This window comes from Pseudophryne corroboree, chromosome 7, assembly GCF_028390025.1.
Source record: "Pseudophryne corroboree isolate aPseCor3 chromosome 7, aPseCor3.hap2, whole genome shotgun sequence".
In the NCBI taxonomy this organism is placed as follows: Eukaryota; Metazoa; Chordata; class Amphibia; order Anura; family Myobatrachidae; genus Pseudophryne; species Pseudophryne corroboree.
The window spans coordinates 82,116,928-82,132,363 of NC_086450.1; the positions used below are offsets into that span (position 1 = coordinate 82,116,928).

Below are 15,436 nucleotides of genomic sequence, written 5' to 3' on the forward strand. Positions count from 1 at the left end.
AGGCAGGTTCGCTTCTTCTCCCCTTAGTCCCTCGATGCAGTGAGCCTGTTGCCAGCAGGTCTCACTGAAAATAAAAAACCTAAAACTAACTTTTCCTAAGAAGCTCAGGAGAGCCCCCTAGATTGCACCCAGCTCGGTCGGGCACAAAAATCTAACTGAGGCTTGGAGGAGGGTCATAGGGGGAGGAGCCAGTGCACACCAGGTAGTCCTAAAGCTTTTCTTTTGTGCCCAGTCTCCTGCGGAGCCGCTATTCCCCATGGTCCTTACGGAGTTCCCAGCATCCACTAGGACGTCAGAGAAATTCAATTACATCTAATTTTTTTGAGTGCATGTAATTAATTCTCAGTTACAACCCTGGAATATTCAGTATAAGGCTGAAGTAACGCTGCATAACATATTAGCTGCCATTAGATCCAGATAACTGCAGCGAAACGCGTTGAATATCCTGCTGTGCTCCTTTTGGACCAAAGACTTACTTTGAAACAGAGATCAGGGAGCATTTGGTGCGTGGATGGACTGCCAAATTCATCAGGACTTGTATACTGCAGCTTACACCCAAACAACGGAGGAACATTAGCAAAAGATATTAATGGGGCAGATGTACTGTATTAAGCCTGGAGAAATGATAACGTGGAAGGTGAAGAGGCACTAACCAGTCAGCTCCTAACTGTCATTTTTCAAACCCAGCCTGTAACATGACAGGTAGGAGCTGATTGGCTGGTGCATTATCACCTTCCACATTATCACTTCTCCAGGCTTAATACATCTGCCCCATTGACTTAGATAGCAAAGCAGTTATATTTACTACATTATCAACACAAGTGAATGAAGGCAACTTCCTCCTAATCCATGAGTGAAGGAATGAATAGTTTCTATTTAGGGTCCAATAGTACTATATTGCTCATAGTCTGATACATAACATTTTATACATATTGGTATATTACTTTTTATTAATGCGTACAATGATTTTGAAAAGCAGATATAGTTTTGTCATAACATACATACACATACTTATTATCTCATGATCTCATAGTCATGACTGCGGATAACTGCTTCATAGGGGGCTATCCTATTGGCCCGATAAGTCATCACGAGCCGCAGTTTATCAGGGATTTTGTTTCACCTGCCTCAGGCAGGCGAAGCAAAATCCCTGATAAGCGCTGGCTTTTAGGGGCTGCGGCAACAAAAAGACACAGGTTTCACTGAACCTGTGTGTTTTCACACAAAAAAGTATTATTTTTTTTACCAGAGATCTAATTGCATACCCCATAAAAAATTCTGGGAAAATATCAGGAAAAATAACAAAAACTCCCATTTTTCATTATCGATGTTTCATCGCACCTAATTGGATACCCCCAAAAATCTGTAAGTTGACATCTTTGTCTTTATATCTTGACCATTACTACTTTTTTTTACATCCGTTTTCTACATATGTTTGGTGATGCTGTACTTTGTTGTTTATGTTTACATGTCTATGTTTTTTGTAATGCATACTCAACTCTTGTCTCAACTCTCAATGGGGGGTATCCAATTGTCCGCAATATCGCGGTTTTGCAATAACTTATCAACGGTATCCTATTACCGGCGATAACTTATAGGTGCCCTTCCCCCAAGTGACTAATTAGGCACTCAGAAGAATTTTATTATTTTTAATTGGCCAATAATGACATGTCATTTTTGGGGTCATGGAAATTGATGGAAATTGGGGTACAAGGTATGGGTTATATTAAGGTGCTTTATGAGTGGGACACGTGTTTTTAGATTTGCAGTCTGTTTCCACTTTAAAAAAAAAAAGTGCCCTAAAATGACCAAAATATATACTTTATGTATCCCAAATTTAATGAAAGCCCTTATTTTGTGGAAAAAAAAATTGCTTTCTAATAGTGATGAGCGGGTTCGGTTTCTCGGAAACCGAACCCCCCCGAACTTCACCCTTTTTACACGGGTCCGAGCCATACTCAGATTCTCCCGTATGGCTCGGTTAACCCGAGCGCGCCCGAACGTCATCATCCCGCTGTCGGATTCTCGCGAGATTCGGATTCTATATAAGCAGCCGCGCGTTGCCGCCATTTTCACTCGTGCATTGGAAATGTTAGGGAGAGGACGTCGCTGGCGTCCTCTCCGTTATTGTTGAACTTGATTGTGCTTTATTGCTTAATTGTGGGGAGGACTGGGGAGCAGCTGTATAATATAGGAGGAGTACAGTGCAGAGTTTTGCTGATCAGTGACCACCAGTTTTATCCGTTCTCTGCCTGAAAAAAACGCTCCTTATCTGTGCTCAGTGTGCTGCATATATCTGTGCTCACACTGCTTAATTATGGGGACTGGGGAGCAGCTGTATTATATAGCAGGAGTACAGTGCAGAGTTTTGCTGACAGTGACCACCAGTATACGTTGTCTGTCTGAAAAACACTCCATATCTGTGCTCAGTGTGCTGCTTTATTGTGGGGACTGGGGACCACCAGTATAATATTATATAGGAGGAGTGCAGTGCAGAGTTTTGCTGACCAGTGACCACCAGTATATAATATATAGCATTACGGTACAGTAGGCCACTGCTGTACCTACCTCTGTGTCGTCAAGTATACTATCCATCTAGATTCTATACCTGTGGTGCATTTCAGTTGTGCAGTTTGCTGACACAGTGACCACCAGTATATATAGCAGTACGGTACGGAAGGCCACTGCTGTACCTACCTCTGTGTCGTCATTAAGTATACTATCCATCTACATTCTATACCTGTGGTGCATTTTAGTTTTGCAGTTTGCTGACACAGTGACCACCAGTATACTATATATAGCAGTACGGTACGGAAGGCCACTGCTGTACCTACCTTTGTGTCGTCATTAAGTATACTATCCATCTACATTCTATACCTGTGGTGCATTTTAGTTTTGCAGTTTGCTGACACAGTGACCACCAGTATATATAGCAGTATGGTACGGAAGGCCACTGCTGTACCTATCTCTGTGTCGTCATTAAGTATACTATCCATCTACATTCTATACCTGTGGTGCATTTTAGTTGTGCGCAGTATATATAGTAGTAGGCCATTGCTATTGATACTGGCATATAATTCCACACATTAAAAAATGGAGAACAAAAATGTGGAGGTTAAAATAGGGAAAGATCAAGATCCACTTCCACCTAGTGCTGAAGCTGCTGCCACTAGTCATGGCTGAGACGATGAAATGCCATCAACGTCGTCTGCCAAGGCCGATGCCCAATGTCATAGTAGAGAGCATGTACAATCCAAAAAACAAAAGTTCAGTAAAATGACCCAAAAATCAAAATTGAAAGCGTCTGATGAGAAGCGTAAACTTGCCAATATGCCATTTACGACACGGAGTGGCAAGGAACGGCTGAGGCCCTGGCCTATGTTCATGGCTAGTGGTTCAGATTCACATGAGGATGGAAGCACTCATCCTCTCGCTAGAAAAATTAAAAGACTTAAGCTGGCAAAAGCACAGCAAAGAACTGTGCGTTCTTCTAAATCACAAATCCCCAAGGAGAGTCCAATTGTGTCGGTTGCGATGCCTGACCTTCCCAACACTGGACGGGAAGAGCTTGCGCCTTTCACCATTTGCACGCCCCCTGCAAGTGCTGGAAGGAGCACCCGCAGTCTAGTTCCTGATAGTCAAATTGAAGATGTCAGTGTTGAAGTACACCAGGATGAGGATATGGGTGTTGCTGGCGCTGGGGAGGAAATTGACAAGGAGGATTCTGATGGTGAGGTGGTTTGTTTAAGTCAGGCACCAGGGGAGACACCTGTTGTCCGTGGGACGAATATGGCCATTGACATGCCTGGTCAAAATACAAAAAAAATCAGCTCTTCGGTGTGGAATTATTTCAACACAAATGCGGACAACAGGTGTCAAGCCGTGTGTTGCCTTTGTAAAGCTGTAATAAGTAGGGGTAAGGACGTTAACCACCTCGGAACATCCTCCCTTATACGTCACCTGCAGCGCATTCATCATAAGTCAGTGACAAGTTCAAAAACTTTGGATGACAGCGGAAGCAGTCCACTGACCACTAAATCCCTTCCTCTTGTAACCAAGCTCCTGCAAACCACACCACCAACTCCCTCAGTGTCAATTTCCTCCTTACCCAGGAAAGCCAATAGTCCTGCAGGCCATGTCACTGGCAAGTCTGACGAGTCCTCTCCTGCCTGGGATTCCTCCGATGCATCCTTGAGTGTAACGCCTACTGCTGCTGGCGCTGCTGTTGTTGCTGGTGGGAGTCGATCATCATCCCAGAGGGGAAGTCGGAAGACCACCTGTACTACTTCCAGTAAGCAATTGACTGTCCAACAGTCCTTTGCGAGGAAGATAAAATATCACAGCAGTCATCTTGCTGCAAAGCGGATAACTCAGGCCTTGGCAGCCTGGGCGGTGAGAAACGTGGTTCCGGTATCCACCGTTAATTCAGAGGCAACTAGAGACTTGATTGAGGTACTGTGTCCCCGGTACCAAATACCATCTAGGTTCCATTTCTCTAGGCAGGCGATACCGAAAATGTACACAGACCTCAGAAAAAGAGTCACCAGTGTCCTAAAAAATGCAGTTGTACCCAATGTCCACTTAACCACGGACATGTGGACAAGTGGAGCAGGGCAGACTCAGGACTATATGACTGTGACAGCCCACTGGGTAGATGTATTGCCTCCCGCAGCAAGAACTACAGCGGCGGCACCAGTAGCAGCATCTCGCAAACGCCAACTCGTTCCTAGGCAGGCTACGCTTTGTATCACTGCTTTCCAGAAGAGGCACACAGCTGACAACCTCTTACGGAAACTGAGGAAGATCATCGCAGAATGGCTTACCCCAATTGGACTCTCCTGGGGATTTGTGACATCGGAAAACGCCAGCAATATTGTGCGTGCATTACATCTGGGCAAATTCCAGCACGTTCCATGTTTTGCACATACATTGAATTTGGTGGTGCAGAATTATTTAAAAAACGTCAGGGGCGTGCAAGAGATGCTGTCGGTGGCCCGAAGAATTGCGGGCCACTTTCGGCATTCAGCCACCGCGTACAGAAGACTGGAGCACCACCAAACAATCCTGAACCTGCCCTGCCATCATCTGAAGCAAGAGGTGGTAACGAGGTGGAATTCAACCCTCTATATGCTTCAGAGGATGGAGGAGCAGCAAAAGGCCATTCAAGACTATACATCTGCCCACGATATCGGCAAAGGAGGGGGAATGCACCTGACTCAAGCGCAGTGGAGAATGATTTCAACGTTGTGCAAGGTTCTGCAACCCTTTGAACTTGCCACACGTGAAGTCAGTTCAGACACTGCCAGCCTGAGTCAGGTCATTCCCCTCATCAGGCTTTTGCAGAAGAAGCTGGAGACATTGAAGGAGGAGCTAAAACAGAGCGATTCCGCTAGGCATGTGGGACTTGTGGATGGAGCCCTTAATTCGCTTAACCAGGATTCACGGGTGGTCAATCTGTTGATATCAGAGCACTACATTTTGGCCACCGTGCTCGATCCTAGATTTAAAACCTATGTTGTATCTCTCTTTCCGGCAGACACAAGTCTGCAGAGGTTCAAAGACCTGCTGGTGAGAAAATTGTCAAGTCAAGCGGAACGTGACCCGTCAACATCTCCTCCTTCACATTCTCCCGCAACTGGGGGTGCGAGGAAAAGGCTAAGAATTCCTAGCCCACCCGCTGGTGGTGATGCAGGGCAGTCTGGAGCGAGTGCTGACATCTGGTCCGGACTGAAGGACCTGCCAACGATTACTGACATGTCGTCTACTGTCACTGCATATGATTCTCTCACCATTGAAAGAATGGTGGAGGATTATATGAGTGACCGCATCCAAGTAGGCACGTCAGACAGTCCGTACGTATACTGGCAGGAAAAAGAGGCAATTTGGAGGCCCTTGCACAAACTGGCTTTATTCTACCTAAATTGCCCTCCCTCCAGTGTGTACTCCGAAAGAGTGTTTAGTGCAGCCGCTCACCTTGTCAGCAATCGGCGTACGAGGTTACTTCCAGAAAATGTGGAGAAGATGATGTTCATCAAAATGAATTATAATCAATTCCTCCGTGGAGACATTCACCAGCAATTGCCTCCAGAAAGTACACAGGGATCTGAGATGGTGGATTCCAGTGAGGACGAATTAATAATCTGTGAGGAGGGGGATGTACACAGTGAAAGGGGTGAGGAATCAGAGGATGATGATGAGGAGGACATCTTGCCTCTGTAGAGCCAGTTTGTGCAAGGAGAGATTGATTGCTTCTTTTTTGGTGGGGGCCCAAACCAACCACTCATTTCAGTCACAGTCGTGTGGCAGACCCTGTCGCTGAAATGATGGGTTCGTTAAAGTGTGCATGTCCTGTTTATACAACATAAGGGTGGGTGGGAGGGCCCAAGGACAATTCCATCTTGCACCTCTTTTTTCTTTCATTTTTCTTTGCATCATGTGCTGTTTGGGGACAATTTTTTTGAAGTGCCATCCTGTCTGACACTGCAGTGCCACTCCTAGATGGGCCAGGTGTTTGTGTCGGCCACTTGGGTCGCTTAGCTTAGTCACACAGCGACCTTGGTGCGCCTCTTTTTTTCTTTGCATCATGTGCTGTTTGGGGACAATTTTTTTGAAGTGCCATCCTGTCTGACACTGCAGTGCCACTCCTAGATGGGCCAGGTGTTTGTGTCGGCCACTTGTGTCGCTTAGCTTAGTCACACAGCGACCTTGGTGCGCCTCTTTTTTTCTTTGCATCATGTGCTGTTTGGGGACAATTTTTTTGAAGTGCCATCCTGTCTGACACTGCAGTGCCACTCTTAGATGGGCCAGGTGTTTGTGTCGGCCACTTGTGTCGCTTAGCTTAGTCACACAGCGACCTTGGTGCGCCTCTGTTTTTCTTTGCATCATGTGCTGTTTGGGGACTATTTTTTTGAAGTGCCATCCTGCCTGACACTGCAGTGCCACTCCTAGATGGGCCAGGTGTTTGTGTCGGCCACTTGTGTCTCTTAGCTTAGCCATCCAGCGACCTCGGTGCAAATTTTAGGACTAAAAATAATATTGTGAGGTGTGAGGTATTCAGAATAGACTGGAAATGAGTGGAAATTATGGTTATTGAGATTAATAATACTATGGGATCAAAATGACCCTCAGATTCTATGATTTAAGCTGTTTTTTAGGGTTTTTTGAAAAAAACACCGAATCCAAAACACACCCGAATCCGACAAAAAAATTTCGGTGAGGTTTTGCCAAAACGCGTCCGAATCCAAAACACGGCCGCGGAACCGAATCCAAAACCAAAACACAAAACCCGAAAAATGTCCGGTGCACATCACTACTTTCTAACATTTTTTCACATTTTTTTTAAAAAATGCAGAAGTTATATATTTAATTATGCCACAAAAAGAAAGCACTACTTGCCCTGAAAATAAACACCAACGCGAGGCAAGGAATGTGGTTGTCATTGGCAGACACATAAAATAGAAGCAAGTTCTTTCTTCCTGGGTAGTGTGAAAGCATTACATGGCTGCATATGTAGCGCATCATTCTACAGCTGCACCCCCAGAACAATAAAACCTGATTAGCTGTGCACACCAGTGTCAGGTGTATGGGGTACCTACAAACGCGCCAACTTGAAAGACTGCGGAGCAGTCTCCTGAAATTGGGGCAGTGGGAAGCGTTGACAGTATGAGATCCTCCATAGTATACAAGGCACTTTAAATCGTGTTCTCAGTCTAACTGTCACATGAAATAACCATCAGAGTTAATAGAATATATACACAAATAGCATTATACTTTGGCAAATAATGTAAGTCAGTCTGTCTTACCTGTCTACTGTCTCTCTGGGAAGAGGAAGAAGAAGAGGCACTTTTGTGCGTTGGTGTAGATATTCTGTGAGCCGGCGATATGCCTTTCTCTTCCGAATTCATCTTTAAATGCAGATCCCGGTCGTTCTAAAGTGCCAGCAGAACCATATCAAACTTTATGCAGATCCTACAGTCTTTCTCTCTCTCTGTGTGTTCATCTGTTTTTAACCCATCCCCTGATAAAGCCTGTAATAAAAAAAAACTATTTAGTACAGTGTAAGATTTTGGAAAGCAAAATGTTTTTTAGTAGTTTATAAGTATGCTGCTTGGTTACAGTGACTCACACACACGCTGTGCCAGCCATGAAAATAAATTATTAATTCTGATTCACTGGAATTCCTGATCGGCCCATAGGCAGACAGAGGCTGGTGATAATCTTAAGGCTTATCATTCTATACAATACAGAGTTAGAGCTGTGTCTGATTGTCATTAGCCATTATGTAGCCCTAGGCAACCTGGGCACTCCAGCTGCTGTAGAATGATACATCCTTGCATGCTCCGCCACACTTTCTGCATGTCCTAATAGCAATACTGTGGCAGGGTACAGGGGCGAACTCCCAGAGGCACTGAAGGGGTACCTGCATGGGGTACGGGACTCACGGTCGACACCAATTAGGTCGATACCCATTAGGTCGACATCCAGTGGTCGACAGTGGGTAGGTCAACACTAGAAAAAGGTCAACACGGCCATTGTGCCGACATCAACAAGGTCGACATGAGAAAAGGTCAACATGAGTTTTTTATGTTTTTTGGGTGTCGTTTTCTCTATGAAGTGACCGGGAATTCCAATTAGTGCACCGCGTCCCTTTGCGCTGTGGGCAAGGTGCTTCGCTCCGGTATCGCTGCGCTTGGCACAGGTTACCGTTCCCAATCGTAGTCCACGTGGATTGTAAAGTATGAAAAAGTCCAAAAAATAAAATAAAATGTGAAAAACTCATGTCTACCTTTTTGCATGTCGACCTTGTTCACGTCGATCTAATGGCCGTGTCGGCCTATTTTTAGTGTCGACCTATCCACTGTCAACCAATGGGTGTCGACCTAATTGATGTTGACCTAGAGTCCGGATACCCCTGCATGTACAGCAGTACCTGTGTGGTTCACAGCGGGTATAGTGTGACCGCCGATCATCCACTGGAGCTCTAAGATGCACCTGCAGCAGCTCTGTTTCCTGAGGGGGCAGACAGAATGTCAGCAAATATGATCTATACTCATGATCAAGAAAATGCACCCAGTCAGCTCATTTAGAGGGAGTTGTTCTAAGCCTTGGGGAGTAATAAAGTGGAGAATGATAAAGTACCAGCCAATTAGCTACTAACTGCCATGTTACAGTCTGTATTTTAACAATGACAGTTAGAAGCTGATTGGTTGGTAGTTTATCTCTCTCCACTGTATCACTCTCCAAGGCTAAGTGCATCTGCCCCTAACTGGGGCATCATGTCAATGAATAAACTACTGTACATGTCAATGAACACTGATTCAGGCCACAAGCTTGCTGACTCTATCACATGTACAGTAGACAAAAGGTACACTTCTGGGAGAACATGAGCAAGCATCGTATCGTGTTCATGAGCTGCATATTACCGTCCTACAAACAGTCGCTCAGCCAGGATTTTTGTTTTGGTTATATGGAATAAATACTGGGCACCGGCAGACGGGGAGCTGGCTCTCACTATACCGACAGCGGCATCTCATCAGCCGGAATGCCGTCGCTGTGCTCAGCATGCTCTGGGCCCGATGGCGAGCTAATCCCACTTGGGTGGTGGTGTGGACCCACTACCCGAGTGAGAATACCAGGCATTTCCCCGCCTGTTGGGATTCCGGTGTCGGTCTCCTAAATGCTGGGATCCAAAAGGCGGCATATTAACCATATCCCGTTTAAATGGGTGTAGTACGGCTGACCGCCGGTCTCCTGACCGCCGGTCAGTTTACCGACGCCGGGATCCCGGCAGCATACCGATTCCGGGATCCCGGGGGGAGGGGCGAGTGCAGCAAGCCCCTTGCGGGCTCGCTGCGCTCGCCACGCTGCGGGCTCGGTGGGCCAAGGGTTCTATTCCCACTCTATGGGTGTCGTGGACACCCACGAGTGGAAATAGTCCCTGTTGGTCGGCATGCCGACCATCGGGACAGTGACCCGTCGGGCTGGTGGAGCAGGTCATGTGACTGTCGGTCAGCTGACCGGCGGTCACGTGAATACCACCCGTTTAAATTAGAGATGAGCGGGTTCGGTTTCTCTGAATCCGAACCCGCCAGAACTTCATGTTTTTTTTCACGGGTCCGAGCGACTCGGATCTTCCCGCCTTGCTCGGTTAACCCGAGCGCGCCCGAACGTCATCATGACGCTGTCGGATTCTCGCGAGGCTCGGATTCTATCGCGAGACTCGGATTCTATATAAGGAGCCGCGCGTCGCCGCCATTTTCACACGTGCATTGAGATTGATAGGGAGAGGACGTGGCTGGCGTCCTCTCCGTTTAGACACTTGATTTACTAATTTTGGGGAGCATTAGGAGTACTCAGTAGTGTACAGTGCAGAGTTTTGCTGATAGTGACCAGTGACTGACCACCACTTTTATTTATAATCCGTTCTCTGCCTGAAAAAAGCGATACACAGCACACAGTGACTCAGTCACATACCATATCTGTGTGCACTGCTCAGGCTCAGGCCAGTGTGCTGCATCATCTATTATCTATATATAATATTATATATCTGTCTGACTGCTCAGCTCACACAGCTTATAATTGTGGGGGAGACTGGGGAGCACTACTGCAGTGCCAGTTATAGGTTATAGCAGGAGCCAGGAGTACATAATATATTATATAGTGAGTGACCACCAGACACACAGTGCAGTTTATTTAATATATCCGTTCTCTGCCTGAAAAAAGCGATACACACAGTGACTCAGTCAGTCACATACCATATCTGTGTGCACTGCTCAGGCTCAGGCCAGTGTGCTGCATCATCTATATATATTATATATCTGTCTGACTGCTCAGCTCACACAGCTTATAATTGTGGGGGAGACTGGGGAGCACTACTGCAGTGCCAGTTATAGGTTATAGCAGGAGCCAGGAGTACATAATATTATATTAAAATTAAACAGTGCACACTTTTGCTGCAGGAGTGCCACTGCCAGTGTGACTAGTGACCAGTGACCTGACCACCAGTATATATAATATTAGTAGTATACTATCTCTTTATCAACCAGTCTATATTAGCAGCAGACACAGTACAGTGCGGTAGTTCACGGCTGTGGCTACCTCTGTGTCGGCACTCGGCAGCCCGTCCATAATTGTATATACCACCTAACCGTGGTTTTTTTTTTCTTTCTTTATACATACATACTAGTTACGAGTATACTATCTCTTTATCAACCAGTCTATATATTAGCAGCAGACACAGTACAGTGCGGTAGTTCACGGCTGTGGCTACCTCTGTGTCGGCACTCGGCAGCCCGTCCATAATTGTATATACCACCTAACCGTGGTTTTTTTTTCTTTCTTTATACATACATACTAGTTACGAGTATACTATCTCTTTATCAACCAGTCTATATATTAGCAGCAGACACAGTACAGTGCGGTAGTTCACGGCTGTGGCTACCTCTGTGTCGGCACTCGGCAGCCCGTCCATAATTGTATATACCACCTAACCGTGGTTTTTTTTTCTTTCTTTATACATACATACTAGTTACGAGTATACTATCTCTTTATCAACCAGTCTATATATTAGCAGCAGACACAGTACAGTGCGGTAGTTCACGGCTGTGGCTACCTCTGTGTCGGCACTCGGCAGCCCGTCCATAATTGTATATACCAGTGACCTAACCGTGGTTTTTTTTTCTTTCTTTATACATACATACTAGTTACGAGTATACTATCTCTTTATCAACCAGTCTATATATTAGCAGCAGACACAGTACAGTGCGGTAGTTCACGGCTGTGGCTACCTCTGTGTCGGCACTCGGCAGCCCGTCCATAATTGTATATACCACCTAACCGTGGTTTTTTTTTCTTTCTTTATACATACATACTAGTTACGAGTATACTATCTCTTTATCAACCAGTCTATATATTAGCAGCAGACACAGTACAGTGCGGTAGTTCACGGCTGTGGCTACCTCTGTGTCGGCACTCGGCAGCCCGTCCATAATTGTATATACCAGTGACCTAACCGTGTTTTTTTTTTCTTTCTTTATACATACAAACTAGTTACGAGTATACTATCTCTTTATCAACCAGTCTATATATTAGCAGCAGACACAGTACAGTGCGGTAGTTCACGGCTGTGGCTACCTCTGTGTCGGCACTCGGCAGCCCGTCCATAATTGTATACTAGTATCCAATCCATCCATCTCCATTGTTTACCTGAGGTGCCTTTTAGTTGTGCCTATTAAAATATGGAGAACAAAAATGTTGAGGTTCCAAAATTAGGGAAAGATCAAGATCCACTTCCACCTCGTGCTGAAGCTGCTGCCACTAGTCATGGCCGAGACGATGAAATGCCAGCAACGTCGTCTGCCAAGGCCGATGCCCAATGGCATAGTACAGAGCATGTCAAAACCAAAACACCAAATATCAGTAAAAAAAGGACTCCAAAACCTAAAATAAAATTGTCGGAGGAGAAGCGTAAACTTGCCAATATGCCATTTACCACACGGAGTGGCAAGGAACGGCTGAGGCCCTGGCCTATGTTCATGGCTAGTGGTTCAGCTTCACATGAGGATGGAAGCACTCAGCCTCTCGCTAGAAAACTGAAAAGACTCAAGCTGGCAAAAGCACCGCAAAGAACTGTGCGTTCTTTGAAATCCCAAATCCACAAGGAGAGTCCAATTGTGTCGGTTGCGATGCCTGACCTTCCCAACACTGGACGTGAAGAGCATGCGCCTTCCACCATTTGCACGCCCCCTGCAAGTGCTGGAAGGAGCACCCGCAGTCCAGTTCCTGATAGTCAGATTGAAGATGTCAGTGTTGAAGTACACCAGGATGAGGAGGATATGGGTGTTGCTGGCGCTGGGGAGGAAATTGACCAGAAGGATTCTGATGGTGAGGTGGTTTGTTTAAGTCAGGCACCCGGGGAGACACCTGTTGTCCGTGGGAGGAATATGGCCGTTGACATGCCAGGTGAAAATACCAAAAAAATCAGCTCTTCGGTGTGGAGGTATTTCACCAGAAATGCGGACAACAGGTGTCAAGCCGTGTGTTCCCTTTGTCAAGCTGTAATAAGTAGGGGTAAGGACGTTAACCACCTCGGAACATCCTCCCTTATACGTCACCTGCAGCGCATTCATAATAAGTCAGTGACAAGTTCAAAAACTTTGGGTGACAGCGGAAGCAGTCCACTGACCAGTAAATCCCTTCCTCTTGTAACCAAGCTCACGCAAACCACCCCACCAACTCCCTCAGTGTCAATTTCCTCCTTCCCCAGGAATGCCAATAGTCCTGCAGGCCATGTCACTGGCAAGTCTGACGAGTCCTCTCCTGCCTGGGATTCCTCCGATGCATCCTTGCGTGTAACGCCTACTGCTGCTGGCGCTGCTGTTGTTGCCGCTGGGAGTCGATGGTCATCCCAGAGGGGAAGTCGTAAGCCCACTTGTACTACTTCCAGTAAGCAATTGACTGTTCAACAGTCCTTTGCGAGGAAGATGAAATATCACAGCAGTCATCCTACTGCAAAGCGGATAACTGAGTCCTTGACAACTATGTTGGTGTTAGACGTGCGTCCGGTATCCGCCGTTAGTTCACAGGGAACTAGACAATTTATTGAGGCAGTGTGCCCCCGTTACCAAATACCATCTAGGTTCCACTTCTGTAGGCAGGCGATACCGAGAATGTACACGGACGTCAGAAAAAGACTCACCAGTGTCCTAAAAAATGCAGTTGTACCCAATGTCCACTTAACCACGGACATGTGGACAAGTGGAGCAGGGCAGGGTCAGGACTATATGACTGTGACAGCCCACTGGGTAGATGTATGGACTCCCGCCGCAAGAACAGCAGCGGCGGCACCAGTAGCAGCATCTCGCAAACGCCAACTCTTTCCTAGGCAGGCTACGCTTTGTATCACCGCTTTCCAGAATACGCACACAGCTGAAAACCTCTTACGGCAACTGAGGAAGATCATCGCGGAATGGCTTACCCCAATTGGACTCTCCTGTGGATTTGTGGCATCGGACAACGCCAGCAATATTGTGTGTGCATTAAATATGGGCAAATTCCAGCACGTCCCATGTTTTGCACATACCTTGAATTTGGTGGTGCAGAATTTTTTAAAAAACGACAGGGGCGTGCAAGAGATGCTGTCGGTGGCCAGAAAAATTGCGGGACACTTTCGGCGTACAGGCACCACGTACAGAAGACTGGAGCACCACCAAAAACTACTGAACCTGCCCTGCCATCATCTGAAGCAAGAAGTGGTAACGAGGTGGAATTCAACCCTCTATATGCTTCAGAGGTTGGAGGAGCAGCAAAAGGCCATTCAAGCCTATACAATTGAGCACGATATAGGAGATGGAATGCACCTGTCTCAAGCGCAGTGGAGAATGATTTCAACGTTGTGCAAGGTTCTGATGCCCTTTGAACTTGCCACACGTGAAGTCAGTTCAGACACTGCCAGCCTGAGTCAGGTCATTCCCCTCATCAGGCTTTTGCAGAAGAAGCTGGAGGCATTGAAGAAGGAGCTAAAAGGGAGCGATTCCGCTAGGCATGTGGGACTTGTGGATGCAGCCCTTAATTCGCTTAACAAGGATTCACGGGTGGTCAATCTGTTGAAATCAGAGCACTACATTTTGGCCACCGTGCTCGATCCTAGATTTAAAGCCTACCTTGGATCTCTCTTTCCGGCAGACACAGGTCTGCTGGGGTTGAAAGACCTGCTGGTGACAAAATTGTCAAGTCAAGCGGAACGCGACCTGTCAACATCTCCTCCTTCACATTCTCCCGCAACTGGGGGTGCGAGGAAAAGGCTCAGAATTCCGAGCCCACCCGCTGGCGGTGATGCAGGGCAGTCTGGAGCGACTGCTGATGCTGACATCTGGTCCGGACTGAAGGACCTGACAACGATTACGGACATGTCGTCTACTGTCACTGCATATGATTCTCTCAACATTGATAGAATGGTGGAGGATTATATGAGTGACCGCATCCAAGTAGGCACGTCACACAGTCCGTACTTATACTGGCAGGAAAAAGAGGCAATTTGGAGGCCCTTGCACAAACTGGCTTTATTCTACCTAAGTTGCCCTCCCACAAGTGTGTACTCCGAAAGAGTGTTTAGTGCCGCCGCTCACCTTGTCAGCAATCGGCGTACGAGGTTACATCCAGAAAATGTGGAGAAGATGATGTTCATTAAAATGAATTATAATCAATTCCTCCGCGGAGACATTGACCAGCAGCAATTGCCTCCACAAAGTACACAGGGAGCTGAGATGGTGGATTCCAGTGGGGACGAATTGATAATCTGTGAGGAGGGGGATGTACACGGTGATATATCGGAGGGTGAAGATGAGGTGGACATCTTGCCTCTGTAGAGCCAGTTTGTGCAAGGAGAGATTAATTGCTTCTTTTTTGGGGGGGGTCCAAACCAACCCGTCATATCAGT

At 46.5% G+C, this 15,436-nt stretch overlaps 1 protein-coding gene across 3 annotated transcripts in view; it reads right to left on the reverse strand.

The window, feature by feature from the left end:
• The window catches only part of OSBPL6 (oxysterol binding protein like 6), a 520,623-nt gene that overhangs the window by 263,957 nt on the left and 241,230 nt on the right, over nucleotides 1-15,436 (reverse strand). For 2 of the 3 annotated variants that reach the window (XM_063933381.1, XM_063933383.1), the window contains exon 4: nucleotides 7,803-8,027. The exons of the other annotated variant lie outside the window; for it this stretch is intronic. In XM_063933381.1, the coding sequence (XP_063789451.1) occupies nucleotides 7,803-7,904 (102 nt within the window). In that variant the 5' untranslated portion in view covers nucleotides 7,905-8,027. The remainder of the gene's footprint in view (nucleotides 1-7,802; nucleotides 8,028-15,436) is intronic. 3 annotated transcript variants of the gene reach the window in all.